The sequence below is a fragment of the Magallana gigas genome, chromosome 2, assembly GCF_963853765.1.
Source record: "Magallana gigas chromosome 2, xbMagGiga1.1, whole genome shotgun sequence".
Classification (NCBI taxonomy): domain Eukaryota; kingdom Metazoa; phylum Mollusca; class Bivalvia; order Ostreida; family Ostreidae; genus Magallana; species Magallana gigas.
Window position 1 is genome coordinate 36,642,434 of NC_088854.1, and position 22,012 is coordinate 36,664,445.

Genomic DNA, 22,012 nt, shown 5'->3' on the forward strand with positions numbered 1-22,012 from the left:
TTTACCAGTGCTTTGCAACTTGAAAATCAATTAATAAATTGAAATTGTGATGAAAACCATTTATTTATAACAATAAAATATTAAGAAATGTTAGTATATACGTCCCTGGAAAGAGGGATTCTGACAAATAATTTCTTCATTTACCTCATTAAAAGTTACATTATTTTTCGCACAGATTTACAGGTTCACTTGTAAAGTTAATAAGAATTGCATTGTGACGTCACATTTTATTTCACCTGGGCTGCGTTCGAGATCGTAGTTGTTAGCCTTGCCGCTAGGTCGTAGATACATGTATCTAGGTCTGTTGAACGGACTGCTAGGTTAGCCGCTAGGTCTCAGATTTGAAGTTGAAAATATTCAATTTAAGACTAATTACATCGACATAATTTGTTAATTTCAAGCGGAGATATACATTAAAATTCATTTTCACTTAAAGGAAGAATAAAATATCATTAAATAAATAGATTTCATGTCTGTTACAAACAAGTAACTAAGGTGCCCATCTTGTATTCGATGCTTAGCATAAAATATTTAGGCTATGAATATCTATCTAGCGGCTAGGCTAGCTTACCGTTCAACTACGTAGCCCTACGTAGCAGCTATGATCTTGAACGCAACCCTGGCTCAAGTCGAGTGTACGGAAATTTACACCCGACTTGTTAGCCAATCAAATCTCCTGTTACAAGCTACATAGGAAATAAGAATTCATAACCATGTCAGCTTTAACTGAATGTCGCCTAATTTTGTCCAGTTGATTGTCACAGAGTTATTACGGGCCGCCAGGAGGCGGTCCGTTATTTGATATACATTTAAATTTTGTAACTGCGTTTCTGCAAGGTAGTCTTTTTTTTTTTTTTTGAATTAATATTATGCTTATTTTTATGAATTAAAAGTAAATTTGCATGTAGAAATATATTCAAATTTAGGCGTTTTCCATGTATTTATTATATTTCCATGTGAAATGTGATAGAAAAAATATTATGATATGACATCCATATCAATCATTTACGCAAAAATATGAAGGAAACTGGAAATTTGAAGTTGCCTGAAATATCCGGCTATCTGGATTTATTTTTAATTCTTTTGAGAACCTCGTGCAATGAAATAACCATGATTATCTTCATAAAATGGCCTGTAGACAAGATTAATGTGCAGATTCTACAGGATGAACATGTTCTTACATGTATCTTTAAAATAATCCATTTCTATATAGTATGTGGTCCCTTGAAATCCTATAATCTAATGCATTAAGTTTTAACAACTACCATGCAACAAAAAAAAAATCTAAATGGTTTGAAATACATAATCTCCAAGAGAATAATTATGAGTTGAACTTGTATTAGAATTATGTACAAATCAATACATTACTTATACTATGGTAATGATCATACAATTACCGTTAGAAATGCTTACAGTAACGAACTCGATTCTCAATAATAACAGTAAAATGTTAAACTTCAAAACATGTTGCTGAAAATGTATTTAAATTTACCATAAAAATTAGTACAGCCAACTCGTTTTTTTTTCTTCTTTGTGGTGTGTTTTTATGTAAACAACCAATGATGATTCATACAACAATTATATTTTTGGCGGCCCATTTGACGCTTGCGTCAATATGATTTCCTGTCTTTCTTGAGATGATTTCAAGTTTACCTACCCCTTGTTTGTTGTTGGACCTTGAACGCAGAAAATGACAGACGGCAAGAATAATCGAGAACACCAGGCCGCTTATGAGGATAAAGAAAACCCCAGCCAAGTTACTCAGCGATAACGATTTCTTCTTTTTATTGCCCTGTGTGTAAAACAGAAATGAGTTGGTGTTGTATATAAGTATACACAACTTGAAGTAACAGATAGATATACTTTTATCATAATGATAAAGCTACAGGAGATTGCTTTAAAAAATAATGCAAGGACTGGGAACTTTTGTGATTCCCACCTGGTTATCTTCCTGAACTCCACACTCTCCTTTATCTATCCACCATCGTCTCTTCATTTTAATCAAAGACCCATTCTCTTTAAGTTGAAGTATTGCAATGGACATTTTTTCACTATATTGAAGAATATTTGTATCTTTTACGAAAAAGATTGAAAAAGTGTATGTAAAAAAAAAATAGTTAATTAGAATTTATTTAAAAAAAATTATTTTATGCCTTACGAAAGTTCCTGATGTTTGGATGTTTTTGGTGTTGCAATGCCGTATCCTTTTGTATTCAGAGGTGGACCAACCTGCATGACGTCACAAGGCTCTCTTTGGCCGAAGTATTCGTTATACACTGACTCCAGTAGAAAAGCGTATTTTCCCTTCATTTCACGGACCTTTCGAACACCTTCCGCCGTGGTCTTCACAAAGACCCTAGGGTACGCCGTGGACATATACGCCCACATCTTCTGATAAGTCGGTACTTTGGAGTCCTACAGTCAGAACAAAGCGTTCTTTAATATTCATTAAGAAATGGTTTTATATATATACATCTCAAAATTTTAGACAAGAATAAAATTTTCATCAAGGTACCTTGAAGAACGACTGTGTAGATCCGGACTCAAGCGTGCCGTAGGTAATTTCTGTCTGCGCTGCTAGATCGTCTGCGTTTTGTATCGGGGTTAACAATTTGTCTATTGTGAGGAATGCAGCTAGATTTGCTGTGTAAGAAGAAATGACTATCAGAACAGCGAACCACCAAGTCCCACCTATGATACGACCAGCCACCGACCTAAGGAGAAATTTAAAAAACCTTACAAATATTAAAGCTTGTCACCGACCATAATGGATATCTCAATATTTAACATTTCTTAGCTCACCTTGGACAAGTATCACTTCCTTGTAACATAAGAGCCCCCATAGTGAACCAGAGGGAACTCTCTAATGTGAACTTGTTGACGACGCCATTGTCCACTCGGAGACACTTTCGCCTCCATTCCGCGGGACTAAAGCGACTGACTATGAACATCCCAAAACTAACGCAAAAATATCCTGCGATGATGCACATCCAAAGAGGAATCGAAAACGGCTTTAGAAAAGAGAACACGCCGGGTTTTTGGATTTCTGGCTTCTTTATCATGATGCTGATACCACTATTCATAAAGGGTTTGGTGAAGGCAATATCCTCCTCCCGTTGTTTTGTTATCGTAAGGGGAGCAACTGCTAAATCAGCTTTCTGATACAAATGAAAAATTAAATTGTTTTATACTTTCAACACTCTATGACCCCCCTCCCCCTTTTTTTTTTTATTTTTTTATTTTTTTTTTATACAATTTTGTATTGTCAAGTTCAAACTAAAATCTGATTTTTCCAGTAAAAAAGAGCATAATATTATTAAATATTTTTTATCATGTAGAATTCAATAATATTAATTTTTCTATATTTTGATTCGCTCAGAGACAATGATATTAGAGCCAATGGTATCACCCCATTTACGAGCTCCGCGATCATGCCCGTCCACGTTCCGTTGACCTTGGCTCCGTACACCGAGCTTTTGATGGGTCTGATGGTGTACTTGAACCCCCCTAACTGTTCAGATACGGCGGCAATAAGATCCACACAGTAGCCTGGAATAATCAACAGTAAACGGTGACGAGAAAAAATGATGTATTATTGACTGACTTTTATTCGCAATTTACCAGTGATAAACAGAATCGCGGTTTCAGTTCTTATGGTCACAATCTTTCAAATTTAATATTTATTTAAATAAAATTATATCAAACGGTTTTATGACGAAAATGGTATTTCCAACTACGAAGTTATAATAGCCTATAAAAGTGATTTATTGGATAATGAAAATCATAGTTGACACTTGTCTTGTTCTAATTTTTAGTAGTTACATAAAGTAGTCAAGGATGTAGCATCGGAGGACCCTCCCCCCCCCCCCCCCCCCGACTTTTTCTTGCAGCAAATATTTAATTTTATTACATATTCTTCATATGCATTATTTTTTATACTAGTACTGCTCTCTCTATACAAATGATGTTCTTTTTGTTAGATTTATTTATTTAAATTTTTAAATGATAATTATGCTGAAAGTAATGGAAGTCTTGGAATCATCATTGGAATACCCTCGTACAGGTCGTTTGGGTTCTTCACATTTTTTCTATTTTCTGGATATTCGTATTCTTTTTTGTACTGAAGAAATGGTCTTTCCTGTCAAAGAAATGGATATTAGTCAAAAAAGAAGAAACGGCAAAGTTACAAAACACACAGAAATACATCAACGTATGTCTTAAAGGGGCATGGTCACGATTTTGTTGAAATCTTTTTTTTCGATTTTAATGTTTACAATGCTTCAGTAAGGCATTTTTAATAGGCCACCAAAATTTGAGGGTCATTTGTTGAGTTATAAGCGAGTTACAGAGCTTACAATTCTTCGCTATGTAAACAAAGCGTTTGTTTACATTTTGAACGTTGAAGTGAAAATTTCAGTTTTAGACCTCAAATAAATGTTTAATCGTTAGGAACTGTTTATTAACCGGGTTTTCCAACGGAAAAATCCGGTTATTAAAATGGTGAAAATGGCGGGCGGGCGGGCGGCTGCCAAAAGGGTACCCTCATTGTACGGATAACTCCTCCTACAGTTTTCAAGATAGGAAGTTGTTCTTTTGCAAATCAATTGTACATATATCAGAGGTGTGCATATTGCAAGGATTTTGATTTCCAATAATTTATCGAAAAAATACCAGGTTTTGAACTTAGTCATTTTTTGGCAAAATATTGCATATAGGGTACCCTCATTGTACGGATAACTCCTCCTACAGTTCTCAAGATAGGAAGTTGTTCTTTTGCAGATCAATTGTACATATATCAGAGGTGTGCATATTGCTAGGATTTTGATTTCTGATAATTTATGAAAAAAATACTAGCTTTTGAACTTAGTCATTTTTTGGCAAAATGTTGCATATAGGGTACTCCATTTCACTGGATACGTGTTGATAGGATTATGGATACAGTTCACATAAAAGAAAACCCGGTTTGCTGTCACATTGACAGCTTTTCTCTTGTTTATGCTTAAAATGAATAAGAAGATAGACAAATCAGGTTGAAAAAGATTTTTTAATGGTATATTGAACCTATGTAAACAAAAACAGGGCACGAGCCTTATTTACATGACGAAGAATTGTGAGCCCTGTATCTTGCTTAAAACTCATCGACTGGCACCCAAATTTCATTTGATCATTAGAAATGCATTCCAAAAGCATTGTAAATTATAATAAAAGCAGACAAATAAAATTTGAAAAAAATCGTGACCATGCCCCTTTAATACGGCATATACAAATACGGCATACTAGTCTTCATAATACTATATTTACAAATATACTGGTAACTATCAGGCTGGAAAGATCAGCACCATCCTCCGTAAGAGTATCATTGGTTCCCTCCGGGACAAAGCCTTTTTTATCAACCCAGTTCCCTATCTTTACAAAGAAAAGCGCTCTATTAGAATGATGTTCATAAAATTTCAAAGAATTAGAAATATAATTGAAGCAAGTTTAAACATCCCAAACTGCACAGCTTATAATTATGATACAAAAGCTCCAAGACGTTCTAGCTATTGCAACATTGTTTTGGTTATAATTTAGCCATCGATACCTTTCTAGGATTTTCTTTGAATCCGACTCTGTATACACCAATGGAGTAATTCTGCCGACGGCCGTCTTGGTCTATATGAACATCGCCTGTAAGTCCATTGATGCTCACCTGTCCATTTACGGTGGCAAAACACAAAATTTTCATCTTTTGTGCAATTTTTTGATTTTTCATATATCTTTGTTAAATCTTCTAACCGGAAAATGTTTTGTTTTTTGCCATTTTTTTTACTATTTATACCCCTGCTCCGAAGGAGAAGGGGTATACTGTTTAACCATTGTCTGTCTGTCCTTCTGTCTGTATGTCCGTCCGTAACAAAAATTTCAGTCGCATTTTTCTCAGCAACTATTTATTGCAGATGCTTAACACACTATTTATTAAGGCATGCCATATCGTGGGATATATTATATACCAATCGGACGTCAACTTCTTGTTAAATGACCACTTTTTTATTTTTAGCCTAAATTTTCAAAGATTTCTCAGCAACTATTTCGCAGATGCTTGAAATTTTAACACAGTATTTATATAGGCATGCCATATCGTAGGATATATTTTTTTTATTATTTGGACTCCAACTTCCTGTTAAGACAGTAGTTATTTAGGCCTGCTATATCGTGGGATATATTTTTGTACCTTCCTTTGTTTATTTGTAGCCTTTAATTTCAAACAAATTTTCGTCAAAGATTTCTCAGCAACTATATATCGCAGATGCTTGAAATTTTAACACAGTGTTTATTTAGGCCTGCAATATTGTGAGATTTATTTTTGTACCAATCGAATGCCAACTTCCTATTGAATTTCGATTTAGCTTATTTTGTAAATTCACATCAGAGCGGGTGTATTACTGGTGATGTGGCTCACAGATATCTTGTTTCACAGTCAATGTTATTATTTAATCAAACATACTCAATTTTTGTCCATGATCAGATTTTTTTTCTTTTAAGTATCTTAATTCAATCTGTTTAAAAGTATTTCTACCAAAACATACCTTTTTTAGATTTTCCATAATCTTTAGACCATGCATCCAAGGCTTATTTCCCGTACATGGTATGCCCTGTGTTAGATCATAGTTGTAGACCTTCGCACGTCTGAATGTAGATCGGAATACAGTGGAATCGTTCTTTAACATTGTGTGGATTGTCTCTCGCAACAGACTGGCTGTATCCACAAGCAGGGCAGACTCCATCTATAGATGTTCAACAACAACACCAATAAAATATTTCTGACGTTGCTTTCAATTTTGTTCTATCCACAACAGCTGTGTAAGAAACTATATTGTAATAGTAAAATTAATTTAAGTAGCTCATGTCTTAACGGAGCACAAATAGATTCAAAAAGATATTATGTAGAGATCATTTCAGTTTTAATTCAACACTACAATCTACGAACTTGAGGAAAAACGAATGGCGTTTGAATGGTGTGGTTGTTTTTAGTAATGACTATTTAACAAATGAACGCTATTACAAGTTCAGTCACACGGTGCAATAGTGTGGTTTTAACTAGTTCACAACCAGTACAATAGTGAGTAGTATGGTTGGTAACTAGTTCAGTCACACAAAGCAATAGCGTGGTTGGTGATTAATTGAGTTACATAGTACAATAGTGTATCTGTTAGTAGTTCGGTTACACAGTACAATAGTGTGTTTGGTGACTAGTTCAATCACACAGTACAACAGCATGTTTGGTGACTAATTCAGTTATATAGTACAATAGTGTGTTTGTGAGTAGTTCAGTTACACAGTACAATAGTGCTTGTTTGGTGACTAGTTCAATCACACATTACAATAGTGTGTTTGGTGACTAATTCCACACACTGTGTAGTGTAGTTGGTGACTAGTTCAAATTACACAAAACAATTATAGTGTGCATGATATCTAGTTCAATCACACAGTACAACAGTGTGGTCGGTAACTAGTTCAATCACACAGTACAAAAATGTGCTTGGTGACTGGTTCAATCACACCGTACAAAAGTGTGGTTGGTGACGAGTTCAGTCACACATAGTGTGGTTGAAGACTAGTTCAATCACACAGTACAACAGTGTGGTTTGTGACAAGTTCACCCACAGTATGATAGTGTGGTTGGTGGCTAGTTCATTCACACAGTACAATAATGAAGTTTGTATTCGGTGAAGTCTAACCCTGACAGTGTTCCCTGCGCCCTCCCAAATGGAGCGTGGTAGCTCGCTCCACTCCTCCAGAAAACTCTGGACCGTGGCCGACTCGTGGTCTACTAGCTGGAAACCTGTTATGTTCACTCCACCGTGAGAGAACCGTTCTAGGTCATGGTTCACTATGTCCTACAAAACAACGTTCTCTGAGTTTGCAAATGAACACTCTCTTAATTAAAGTCCTGCTGAATGGAGAAAAATGACGCCTAAGATATCGTTTTGCCGTGAAGAAATTCTTGAGAATTACTGCAACGGATATGTTTGAAATTTAATTGTGCAAACACAATATCTTGTTGAATAACCTCTTCCAACCATTACTGCTTAATTATATAGAAATCTCAAATTTGAGTTTAAACATTCAGCCTATTGATTAATGTACCTGTAGTATAAATTTAAATAATCAATGCAGAAAATTCAATTTAGAAAAAAATGGTTGATAAATAAAAAGTATTATTCATAAGATTTCTAAATGATAGATTTTAGATTACAGAGCTACGGAATGTCATTCAATCATATCTTGAAGGGTCAGTGTACTATTGCATTTTTGTCCAATATGATACTCAAATTATTTATTGATTTGCAAGCGTGCGTCCAATACGACTGAGAGATATTGCAGATGGTAATAATCACATACGTTTTCTAGATGAGTGAGCTCAATGTAGTTTAAAGGTCTGTCTTAAATTGACTACTAGCTTATATATGTAGACCACTACACTATTGTCCTGTACATTGGGAAAATGACATAGTCTATATAATAAAAAAGAAAGCTTATTTCTCAATAAGGTAATATATGATTTGAATTATATAACTCCACACAACATGATTGACTATATTTATACATGTAATGGGGTTAATATATAAATTAAAGATACTAAATAATTATAGGTAAAGAATGGCAAAGGTATGCACGCTCAGGGTTCGTGTGACGACACAGACATGGTGCACCCACCAAACTTCCCAACAGATACGAGTAGCCTTTTTTGTTCATCCCCACATTTCGAATCTACAAAATAATACGTTGTTTCAAAGAAATGTCTTCATAAAATCACAGAAATGAAGGCGTAGTTAGAATACTTTTAGGCCAAATACATTGACAACTTCTCACCTTGTCCAGCACTGCACCATAAGCAGTTTCATTGGACAAGTCAAACACAACGTTGATGGGGGTGAAGTTGGTAGGGGGCCCGTACTGTTTGTCCAGCGCTCTCAGGTCCCTGTGCACTTCCTGTATACGGCGCAGGCGCCATGTACTGATCACATTGACCTGATTTTCCCCATCTTTCAGCCAAAGCTTCAAATCCATTAATCGAGACAAACCTTTCGAATAAATGTTCCTCATAAATCATAGAAATTTCGTACATTTTTAGAGAGCACTCAACCGATTACAGCATATATTACATGTAAGGTTGGGTTATATGAACCACATCAGTGAGGTATTGTACCTCATTTTGCATCATCTAACACTATTTTATACGCCACAGTAGTTAAAGAGCAGCTAGTGTTCTTGCTACAGATTCAAACTGACCGTGGTATCAAATTACAAGTACCTTCCATTCGACAAACTACATATCTATATACATGTACATCATTTGTTTACTACATGTACATGTATATAACTTGTTCGGCAAAGTTCTTTTCTATGGAAGGAGACATTAAATCTTATATTTAAAACAATATATGTCTGGAATTCAGCAACTAAACACTATCTGGAAATCTTCATTCGAACGAACAACCTCTTTTTACTCAAGCGATGGAGCTATGAAATATTTCAGATTTAAAATAACTCTAAATTTAACGTATCCTGATATATTTAAATTTGATTAGCAACTTGTTAATCTTGACAAATAAGACTCCATAAGACATGTTTAAACGTCAATAGTCAATAATTAGTAGACATTTGTGTGGCATTTTTACCAAGAAATCACAATGTACGGGAAAAGTCGGCATTTTGCCTGAATGCGACGATTAAATTCAAATATGGATGCGAATAAAATCGGTTCTTTGACATTATTAAAATACTGAACACGAATTACTTATTACGTGTACAATAATCTTTTTAGAACGTTACGAATTAGTTTTTGAAAACCTTTGATCCCAATGTTTTTAGAAATCGTGGTGACTCTTTACTTCGTCCAGTCGGAACCAGATATCTTCTTCGACTTGTGTGCAGAGACAATCAAATAACTGCTCAAGGAACTGTTCTGACAGAGTTAAAACTAAGCACTGATTCGCTTTGGGATATGATAACACTGTAGAAAACACGCTATTTCCAATAATCAGTTTTCCTTATTCCCTTGGACTTCATATAAAAGTTACTAATTACCTACTGATACAATGCATGCACCAATTAGACCAATGTCTATAAGTTCATACAAACATGTAATTCCTCTATCAAATACAGCTCTTTTATTGACCAGAAATAATGAGGAACTTACCATAATCTGTGTCGTACACATAATGAAATTCTTTCCAATCTAAATAATTGATAATCGAGGCAATAGCCCGAGTGTTATCCGGCTTCATGAAGATGGAAAAGGGTTTGTGGTCTTTGGGGTGATAATCTGTGCAAGGGCTTAGGTATGGCATATGGAACACACGAGTGTACGAGTCTATGACTTCGCGGGAAACGTAGGAGCGAGATCCGACCAAGGCAAAGACTCCGTTAGACAGGTGGTCACAGACTGTAAGGAAATAAATAAATAATTATCTATTGTCAGAAAACGTTTGCATGCTGTAGACTAGCATGTCGTAGATTACCTAAGCCCTACCCTTCTGCTGTTCAAACCGTAGTGCCCGCTAAAATCTAAATCAATGTATAAAAATATGCGTCCCGATATAAACTACAAAATATGATTTCATCATTGCTTGTAAGTAGTACATGTAGTCAACATTGTTATCTACATGTAGATGCTGGATCAAACAACTACAGTTTAAAATCACGCATATTTCAAATAAAGATGTTCTTTTTCCTATAGCTGAACATTTATAATATTAAGAAATACATTAAATATGCAAAGAACATATATCAAACTTTGACAACATTCAGCCAAAATAAAATAGACCGAAATGGAAGTGGTTGCAATCGCCTTGTGCTTATAGAGTAAAGAGATGTACATTTTTGATACACTGATTACCTCAATACAGCACATTTTTACACTTTGTTTAAGTTTTTGCACAATTAACGTAACGTAAACTATATAAATGAAATTATTTTATTGGCTAATAGTCTTTGGAAGTTAATTTCTATAAATCTATTGTTTTTGTAGAGAAATAACAAAAACTCACTTTCTTGATTTTGTTCTTTGAAATATGTGATTATTTATCGCAATATATTAGAGGTTCATAGAGAATCATTATACGTGATTTGACACTGCCATTGCACTGACAGTTTGATTTATTGCAGATATACCAAAGTGATATTCTGCTTGTATTTTTATCTTTCTTCGACTGTCATTTTGCGACACTAGAATTTGCATTAAAATTTGTTTCCTTATCGATTTTTGTTTCAATGGAAACAGTTACGACATGGAATTATTAGACTACTTTACTGACAAACAATCTAGCGCAGCGGAAGGGGCTTCCCGGGCGCCATGATTGATGTTCATACAGAGAAGAAGTAAAACAGAGCGTAATGACACATCAGCCACACACACTTTACACTGAATCAAACTCCACAATAAATCTTCCTTTAAAAAAAAGCACAGATTTTGGTAACAAAAGAGTTACTCTCTACATTTACCTGACATAAAATGTCTATTTTGAATTTGTGTTTTATTTTCTTGAGATCGCCATATTCTTACAATCACGTGATATGCTCCAATAGCAATTCATTTCTTAAATTTAATCCAGGAGACGTTTTTCATTAAACTAGCCGTGACAAATTTATGAGACTAAGTCTGAGTCTTGATGAAAATTTTATAGCCGGGATTACACGGAACACGAAGAAATTATTGTGAAAAACAGATCGGGGAGTCATTAAGCTATAATCTTTCTCACTCCACGGCCTGTTTTTGCTGTCACTGAAGATTTCACAAAAAGCCCATCACTTCGCCGTCTCATTAGCACTTCTGAATAATATTCTGTTACATTCCCTGTAGGGTCTCCATATTTACGGACTTTGGCACCCTCGAGGGGACAGGGATATGTAACTGCTGATCTAACTTCATCGTGAGACTCAGCTAACATTCTTAATTTCGTGCTCTGTTTTAAATTACTCCTTGCAATAGGACTGTCTTTTAATCTCCTTACAGAGTCATCAAGTCTCTATTTCATGTCCTCAAAACGAGGTTATAATCTAATAAAACATTTTGTATTTCTCCCAAATGGATTGGTCAGGTGACATTCGGACCAGACGTGATATATTCTAAGCCTATTGGGTGTATTATCTTAATGATAGACAAAACGAAAAATAATCATTAACCAAAATAAATCAAACAATTACTGTAAATTAATCAATAAAACGGAGAGAAGTTTCAAGATGATAATGTAGTTTGACACCTTCCAAAAATTATGAATTCAAGTTAAAAGTACTAGTATACAAAGTGTAACAACTGAAAAATCCATTTATATGCATTTCAATATTTTCTCATTTAAACGAAATTCTGATTGTTGAACATACCGGTATTTCTTGTTGATAAGTGCTTTTTCCCTTTTAAACATGTCACAAATGGTAAATGTTAAAAGAAACGAGAGAGAGAGAGAGAGAGAGAGAGAGAGAGAGAGAGAGAGAGAGAGAGAGAGAGAGTATAAAGTGCCCCTGGTAAACAGTTTTCCCCAAGATCATTATTATGGCAGAAAGAGTCGACAGAAGAAGAGATGTTTCCATAGGGGATGCTGCTGAATTGTCACGTTTTTAATTAATACTGCTTCAAAAGAAGGGCGTAGCGCCGTTACAGACAATCAACTTTGAAGCTGTTCAGAATAAAAGTCTACCACGCTTAAAGAAACATTCTGATTTTGGTTGGGATGAGAAATCGTTACAAAGATTTTTTTTTTTTTTTGGATAGGTTAAGATCTTTGATTATTTAGATCTCCCCAGAGGCAAAATGAGCACATGTCACAATAGACCTACAATTTAGAATCGAAGACTAATGAATAGGAAGGAACGTTCGTCTTGCTAATATGTAGTTTTCTATTCGGTCTTATCTTTGTTATCCTTGTAAATTGCGATGCCACGAATGGAGTCCCCATTCCAACACATCACGCTAATGGACACATCAATTTGGGATTCGAAGAGACATTAAATGTTTTGATTTAAATCAGGTCAGCAACACTAATCAATTAATAGCTAAAATATAACTGCTACACCCTAACAAGCTTTTTGTGTAATGGGTAGGATAAAACGCGGGGTTGTGGATTCCTTGAATTTCAAATTGAAGATCTGTCGTTGCGAAAATAATTTTTTATTAGTTTTACTCGAACATTTATCTTCACAATTCAAAGGCTAATTCACGGTTAAAAGAAATCATGATTGATGTATTCTCGTATATACCAAGCTCGGTGAAATTTCTTCCTACTCTTTATACTTTAGTATTATACCAGAATTACTTACGATCTACAGTGTAGTTTTCTATAAGAAAGCAAAATTTTGCGAGTATCATCCGTGAAATTTCAAATGTTATATTTTATTAACTCTTTATAGGTAACGCAGAAAAATAATATTTTTACGATATATTTTTCTACAGTAAAAAGTACACGCGACATTTACCTAGCATTTTTTTTTTATTTCATACATGCATCCAAATACATATCAATCGAAATACAGAGTTTGATTTCTTCAAATCAACCGAAATACAAAGCTAGCTTGATTTCTTCCTGTTTGTTCGACATTGATCATTTAACAATAGTAACTTAATGTGTCTTTATCGCGCAGCGTTTAATAAACACTATCTACCTTTGTAATGGATTTATACAACAGTGAAAAGTGTGTACTCTCTCTCTCTCTCTCTCTCTCTCTCTCTCTCTCTCTCTCTCTCTCTCTCTCTTTTACAAGTAAGTTCAACATTTAATGCTATAACTTATTTGATATTAAGTATAGATGTTTTAAGGGGTAAATATGTTAAACTATAGTGATGAAATGGTCAATGTAGCTTTGCTTGTCGTTAAATCGCTTTTTAAAAATCTGTTGTGCTCATTTATAGGTTTTTATATGACCAGTTTAAAAAAATATAACTTTTTGCTCTGAAATCACCAGTATATGTTCACCATCTAGTACATGTATAACAGTGTTCTTCTCCGCTCTACCCAGAGTATCGTTACTTCACTCGGAATGCATTACATTTATCTTCTGTTGGGACCAGCCTTGGGGCGAATTACAGTGTAAAGTATTGCCTTGCATTACCATTAGTTCATGAATTTGGGCATTAAATTACCAATACTTAATTTTCTTGAAGTAATGCATTACATTACTATTACATGAGTAAAGTAATGCATTACCATTACCATTACTTTGTGAAAAGTCAATAAGTTTTGAAAAAGTAATTTGTACAAGATTGTTGTTGCACTTTATGATCATCAAAATTTCAAAGGTTTCATCTTTTAACTGAATCATGTCCACCCCTACGAATGTGTTCGGAATGTTTTCTTTATCGTTTTGAAGTATGTAATAAATCCAGAGGTGCTCGAATGAAAGTTCACGAGACTTCACCGAGATTTGTTCAGTTCCTGTGAAATTTCGAGCGGAAGTATAAGTGTTCGGATAATATTCTCAAAATATGTAAGTACTGGTCAATTTTCATATCATATCATACTTTGAGGTATGTTAAAACATCAAAATCGTTTAAGATGAATGTCTTATTTCACCATCAAGCGGTTATTTAAATTAAACGATGTCATTCAGAACAGAGTTATCGTTCGTGTTCAACCACGTGTAGAGTGGTTGAAAATATAAACATTGGGTTGCTAAATAAAATCATAGTCATGTTTGATGCTTGTGGTGTGCAATACCATGTTTTTAAATAAAATAATGGGTGAATGTTTTGCATAAAAACTTAGTATATCGAGCCATTTTCAAGGAACATTCTGCATAAAATAGTTTAGTCTTTTTCACTATTGATGTTATTACTAGGTCAGGCGCGGATCGAAAATTAATTCCTAGGGGGGAATCTCTACTACGCATGTTAATTGTTTCCACAGCAGAAAAAACTATTTTTTGTATTGTTAAATTTATTTCTAGAACAAATTTTATCTACCAGTTAATGAAGATAAAGTTTAAAATCAATATACGTCTAGAATTTATATTTGACAACAAGTACCTAGATTCTATAAAATAGACTATAATCACGAGGCACGATTTTTACTGCGAAACTGAAAGGGTCAAATAAAACCACGTGGTCTAAAATTTAAATGACAATAACATTCGCAGGGGTGATGTCGGGTTTGAAAATCTAAGATATAATAGCCAATAATAGAAAATCAAAGTACTGATAGTACTGGAAAGCGCTAACCAAGCTTCTGTATGTATATAACAGATATATGTATACATAACATTTCAGCTTCTGTATATTTTCTCATCACTGCGTGGCAGCCCGTGCAATGATATATGTAAGCCCCCTACATTAACTTCACAATACCCCGTACATTAGATTCACAATAGCCCGTGCATTTATGTGCATAAACCCCTGAAACTGGTTCCCTAACCAGTTTAAATAATGTTTACTTCTGCTCATAGGGGGGCGGTTATTCGATGCATCGGAAGTAATAGTCTAACGACAATAAAGCGCTGAGCTATGCTTAGCGCTTTAAAAATACATGAATCTTGTTTTTTCTATCAGTCCAAACCATTGTATTTAATATACAACACAGATATTGAGAGAGAGAGAGAGAGAGAGAGAGAGAGAGAGAGAGAGAGAGAGAGAGAGAGAGAATAAAATAACATGTATTTAGAGAGAGAGAATAAAATTACATGTATTTTCAAATGGGTTATACAGTGTAATACTAGAAGTAAGTTTTAAGCTCCCAGAGACAATGGTTTGACAGTGCATTCTCTTAAGTGTATCCTTTTTTGTTTTTAAGAGTGTATGACTGTCCTTTATTCTAATGGAACACAGTCAAGAGAAAGATGGGGATTGAAGTGTTTAACACCTCTTAAAACAGTAGATTGTTTTGATACTTAGATTATCCTTGGGCCATCGTGTGTTGTTGATACATTCTTCACAGTAGAGAATCCATTAAATGCACAACAGTTACTAATTGGAGTAAATTTTTCAAATAATATAAAATTCTTAATAACAACACAAGTAAAATATTATGAAATTTTGTTGTTGTAATAGCTAGACTAAGTTATATTGACAATTTAAGAATGGGTTTTTAATATTTTTTTTTACTCATACAACTAAAATATATCTCAAGAATTGTTTTTTCTTCCTTGAAACAATTTTTAATCAAATACAATTTCAGTTCTTCAATTCATCACAATTTTATGAAAATGATCATGCATAGCAAATAAGCATAGTAATGTAAAGTAATGCCATCTAATGTCAGCATTACAATAGATTTTGGACCTAATGCATTACATAACCATTACTTGAAATGCTTAATTTGTAGCAATTTACATTACTAGCATTAGTTTGAAAACATGTAATGTATTGCAATGAATTACCATTACATTAAGCACTACCCCAAGCCTGACTGGGACTATATGTAATCAGCTGACAAACGTATTAGTGAACAGAAAATTCAGGTCAACAACTCAACAAGGACATTAGTTTAAAAGTTATAGTAAATTTACGATTTTCACTGCATATAACCGTGGTGTTTCATTCAGAAATATTAGATTTAACCTGACCGATTCCTTTTATTATCAAGCCATGATAGACAGCAATATCATTTGAAGAACTTGAATGTACACTTTTTTAAAACTGCAAAACGCAGATCCGCTCTATTTACCAACTATGTAAGACTTCGTTTGTCAAACCGGCATACTCTGGATGCATAGCTTGACCCTTGGTAGCCCGGCTTGTTGCTTCATTTTACCGGGGAAGGTTCACTGGTGTGTGCCGATCTCACCGGTTTGAACAGACCAGTGTGGAATTTGCAATTTATTTCAATTCTTGCGGAAAGCTCTTGGTTAGGTGATGTAATGAGATAAAAATTGCAGATATTTGTTAATAAATTGACATGTTGATTAATTGAACGCAATATTTTAACTTCATCAACATCGTTATAGTACAATGTATAACGTTTAAAGGTATGTGTGGCGTATCTGGAGTTAAATTTTTGACACGAGTTTGAGTTAAAATATACATTAAGTTTATAGTTAGGCGTTTCATCAACTCTTTGACCCAAAACATGCTCTGTCTTCAGTTAACTGTCTCAAAACTCTGCTACTCGTCCGATGAATGTTAAAGTGATTCGCCATTTTTAACGCCACTGCGCATGCGCATGAGTGCGGGAAAATCCAGCATAGAAAAAACAATGGAAGAACAGTTTGATTACAATTTATAATCACGTTTTTGGAGAAGGCTTACATGGGCATTGCCTGCTGCCTAATCCATTTATGAAAATGTATATTTGCATAATAAAATATGTTCAAATCAGAATCACGTTTTTCATGTCTTAAATTAGATAATCATCTTATATCAGATGACACTCGAAGCATTGTAATACCGATATTGATTAATGTAGAACGATATGAATTGATAATTATAAGTGAAAAGGCGAAACACGATCTTATCGTCATCGACAAGGTAAACGTAAATAACGTAAAAAGTAAATATTCCCCCCATTCATTTTCGAATTTTGTGGAGTAATTACTTTAAAAAATCTGTAGTTCCTGGTACGCCGATATGGAACAAATGAAGTCCGCTCTGAACTGTATGTGGAGCAGAGGTTCAGGTCTTCGCGATTGCAAAACTCAACATCACTCCGGTTAAAATTCCGAATTTTTTGTACTTAAATTAAATTTTTGTTGATAATTAATTAACGATAATAGAAAAATAGATCCTGATTGGCATAATTTACATGTACTTGTAAGCATTGACTTTTTAAATGGGTCAAATAAATAAAAACAATTGCCATATAATAATGACGAGGTAAAAGAAAATTCACCAATAATTAGTATGTGTGGTAAATAAATCAAGAGGGCTGGATAACCATTCAGACTGTATTAAACAATCTCCTTTAGATGAAAAGCTTTGTATATCACCATTCAATACACATTTGTATTCAATTTAAAAGTTTTTTTTTTAAAAAAAATGTTTTCCTACTAATAGAAAGTTGATGGCTGGAGAAATTTCTACTTATTTAACATTTTAAGTTAGATCTGATGCAACTGTTAAATTTGTCGACCATCCAATTTTCCATAAAATTTACTATAAAAACAAATAGTAAAAAGACCGTGAATATTGATTTAAAGAGGCGTGGTCACGATTTTTGTCAAAATTTATATATATATATATATATATATATATATATATATATATATATATATATATATATATATATATATATATATATATATATAATGTTTAAAATGCTTCAGTAAAAATTTGAGTACCAGTCGTCGAATTACAAGAGAGATACAGTGCTATTCTTTGTTTGTTTTGTTTGCATTTTGACTGTTGAAATAAAAACTCAAGGTTTAGACCTTAAGGACGTTGTTTACTCAGGGTTTGAGTTCTCAAATTTGGATTGTTATTAAGTTCGATGCCATGAGTAAAATTTGTTGTAAACACTAAAAACATTTATGAAATGAATTATTATTGACAAACTATTCGATATTTTTACTATGTTATGGAATTAGGCTCAAACAAAGTTGGACTTTTAGCAAAACAGAGGAAATTCAGACTAAATTTTTCAGATTTTGTTTTTCACTGACATATTTTTAGTAGTACTGTTATATTCAAAATTAAGATTTTGTTTGTTAGTCAACAAAATTTTGCATATTTTCTGTTGGTTTTATCTCACTTTTTCGTTAAGATATTCGAATGGCACACACTACAAATATATCAAAAATGCTTAAAAACGATAAAAGGCACCATATCTCAAAATTTTGATCATTGACCTCATATAACGTTTATGCCTGCAGAGTGAGGTCAATATACCTAGTTTAATGCTATAAATGTTTTAGTATTATCATCATTCAGTTTTTTGTAAAATTGAATCAAAAAAGGGTAGGAATTTAAAAACTGATAGTGGAAATTCGGACTGGAATATTTACATGTATAAAAATTGTGAATGAAAACTTAATGCTTTGTGTCTGCTTAGTGTCACTGTAATTCATAAACTGTATTTCATTTTTTAAAAGAGTTTAACAATTACTATTATTTTCACAATTAAGAAAATCTCAATCATAGTGTAAGATTTTTAGGGACTTTTCCTAAATTTTCAAAAAATATTCAATGGCCATTATCTTAAAAAGAAGGTCATTGACCTACTTTTTTGAAAGTGAAAAATAGCACTACCGTGATAGGTCTTTTACACACAATAGATGGTTTTTCATTATCATCAGTGAATTTTTTTTTCATTCTGAGTAAACGTACACCTTACATGAATGTGGCAAACGCTATGAACTATTTATTTATGTTCAAAATGAATTAGCAGATAGCAAAATCACAAATGAACTCTTAACGGTATAATGAACCAATGTAAACAAATACAAGGCACGAACCTGAGCCTTGTTTATATATAGAAAAAAAAAAGAATTGTGTGCTCTGTATTTTGCTTATAACTCAACAACTGACACTTAGATTTTGTTGGATCACAAAAAATGCATTACTAAAGCATTCTAAACAAAAAAAGAAAAAAGAAAATTGTCAAAAATTGTGATGATGCCCCTTTAAAGTAATATGAGTTTTACAAAGAAAAATAAATGTAGTAAAGCGATAAAACCATTATCCAATGAATTCTTTAATAAGAATTATGAACATGTAAAGGATATGAATAGATATAGATATATATATTATATTTAATTTTATTTAAAAAAATGTATATTATTTGTGTATAAAATAGGCAATAAAATAGAATGATGTAACACTCACTTGGAACTTCTCAATTCTATTGATTGTATAATAAAAGTACAAGCGGTCTTCATTTATTGGGCATATTACATGTACATGCTCAAGTTTCTGTGAAATAGTAGGTGATCTGATAGTAGGAATAGCTGTCAAACATGTTTTTATAATTCTGATAATGAAATTAGCTAATTAAATGTATTTGAATCAACTAACTTTTCGACAGTGTATATAATATCAACAGAACATGAAACATAAGTTACGATGCTCTAAACTGTAACAATTATTGGCTTACTCTTTTGGACAAGTTGAAAACTGTCGTTAATGGAAACATCCTCAATAATAGTGGAGAAGTTGAAATGATTTTTCTTCTGACGCAATATTTTATTCATTGCGTAGCGGAATCCGGTCTCCGCGTAGACATCATTCCAATCAAAAATGGCACCTGTGTGTCATGGGAAAAAGTTAAAACGATCAGAAACAAATATTTGCCTTTTGCTCTCAACATGTTTTTTGTCATGAGAAATGTGTTTAAATCATTAGTGATATCTAGACAACTGATGTAGTATTTCTGCAATTTAACGGCGGAACGAGCAATGGTATCACTGATAATTATAATGACTTAATTTTAATATTGTATCAAAAGAACAATGATTGCAAATGTTAAAAGAATAATGATTTCAATTTCAAAACATTTTCAATTAGCAAATGAAACTTTGATTTTATAATTTTACGTCAGCAAACCGTCTTGTTTCATCTAACGTCTTTCAATAACATTTAAAATAAACATACCTATTGGGAATCCGTGTTGATATTGAACACTATTGTCTGTACAATCCGCGGACGAAATCAAAACAGTGAGTACAGCTAATACAACTGTACCCATACTCAAACACTGCATCGGAACGAAGGGTCGCTCTACTGGTCAGGATTTCAGCAATTTTACGCAGTCTTAGAACTGGAGTCCATAATAATCCCGTTTATTGATCAGCTTCTATTTCATCTTTTCCGTGGTAGGACAAACGGAACTTTAACAATGGAAATCATAAAAATGACAAACACTGGTAACGCACACCCTGGGCCTCCAATGTTCCTTACTCTTGCTGCTTGTTTTTGGTCGGGAAGCTCGACGACTCTGTGTAATCCAATTTGCTTTTCTACGCCAAGTATGGCTTCACAGATACTAAAATTGACATTGAAGTGTGACGTTTATAGGAATGGAAATATAAACCCAACAAATTCTTTATATCCGTTGTTTATAGTTTAAGTTTCAAATTATTTGCAAGAGACGACATCCCTCGAGAAATGCTGTTGGCTACATGCAAATGCACAAGTTGACGCTGTTTAATCATAAATGCGAGTGTGTTTTTTTTATTATTTGACTGGCTCGAGTAATTCATAGCTTTCTCGAATAATGAGAGTTATGTAACAAATGAATATTATAATGATATTTATTTAACCTATTTTTTAGACAAGTGGTATATGTAAATGAAATTATAAATGTTTGCTTCTGAACTATTGCCCTTTACTATTTGTGTACTTCGACAGAATATATCATATAGTGATGGTCAAAAACAGAATGAAAAAATGCCTGAATCTTATAAGCAATAATTGTTTATCTCTATACAGGTATCTTTTGACAATTGTACATTTTGCTTGCAATCATATACAGCAAATTGTGCAACATAATTATGTTTAATGTATGATTAGTGTAAACATATGTTGCACATTTTGCTGTGTAATTATAAGACCATCATTTGTCTATTTATAAGTTTTAATAATAGCGAATGCCATTTTTAACAAAAAATAATTCATCAAAACATCTAAAATTGTCTGAATGCAAGGCAAATATTACTATTGAATTTATGGCCTGCAACTTCAAAATACTATAGAAAATTTTTTGAATTTGATTTTGTTCGTGCGAATGTCTGTACTTCGTTGTGTTGTGGTTTTTTTTTTTTTTTTTTTACATTTTTTTATGATCTATCTTAACCTGACTACCATTTTTCTGGATTCTTACCGAATTTTTATTCAAAACCTCTTTACTTCAGCTAAAAGCTTTTTTTCCTATGGTTTTGATTCAAGCATTTAGATTTTAATCTAAGTCATATTTACGGTCATTTACACTCATTTTTGTCCTGTAATTAATTACAATCGATTTCTTTATAATATGTTATCAATTAAAATCGATTACTTCAATGGGTTTTTGAAGATATACATTGTGCACGATATCTCTTCTTTACATATTGTGTAAGTTAGAATGAATCTTAGACTAGTGTTTTTACTATGAATGATATGAACATTTGAGAAGCG

General features: G+C 33.2%; 1 protein-coding gene across 1 annotated transcript in view; it reads right to left on the reverse strand.

Moving 5' to 3' along the window:
- Positions 1–20,958, reverse strand: part of LOC105331119 (glutamate receptor 2) — a 33,706-nt gene extending 12,748 nt beyond the window's left edge. The window contains exons 1-16 of the mRNA XM_011433175.4: positions 20,492–20,958; positions 19,995–20,144; positions 10,184–10,429; positions 8,854–9,065; positions 8,698–8,751; positions 7,719–7,877; positions 6,567–6,764; positions 5,582–5,689; positions 5,302–5,406; positions 4,054–4,138; positions 3,410–3,549; positions 2,803–3,158; positions 2,516–2,714; positions 2,159–2,415; positions 1,940–2,051; positions 1,658–1,792 (exon numbers count right to left, since the gene is read on the reverse strand). Of these exons, the coding sequence (XP_011431477.3) occupies positions 1,658–1,792; positions 1,940–2,051; positions 2,159–2,415; positions 2,516–2,714; positions 2,803–3,158; positions 3,410–3,549; positions 4,054–4,138; positions 5,302–5,406; positions 5,582–5,689; positions 6,567–6,764; positions 7,719–7,877; positions 8,698–8,751; positions 8,854–9,065; positions 10,184–10,429; positions 19,995–20,144; positions 20,492–20,600 (2,625 nt within the window). The 5' untranslated portion in view covers positions 20,601–20,958. The remainder of the gene's footprint in view (positions 1–1,657; positions 1,793–1,939; positions 2,052–2,158; positions 2,416–2,515; positions 2,715–2,802; positions 3,159–3,409; positions 3,550–4,053; positions 4,139–5,301; positions 5,407–5,581; positions 5,690–6,566; positions 6,765–7,718; positions 7,878–8,697; positions 8,752–8,853; positions 9,066–10,183; positions 10,430–19,994; positions 20,145–20,491) is intronic.
- Positions 20,959–22,012: the final 1,054 nt, after the last annotated feature.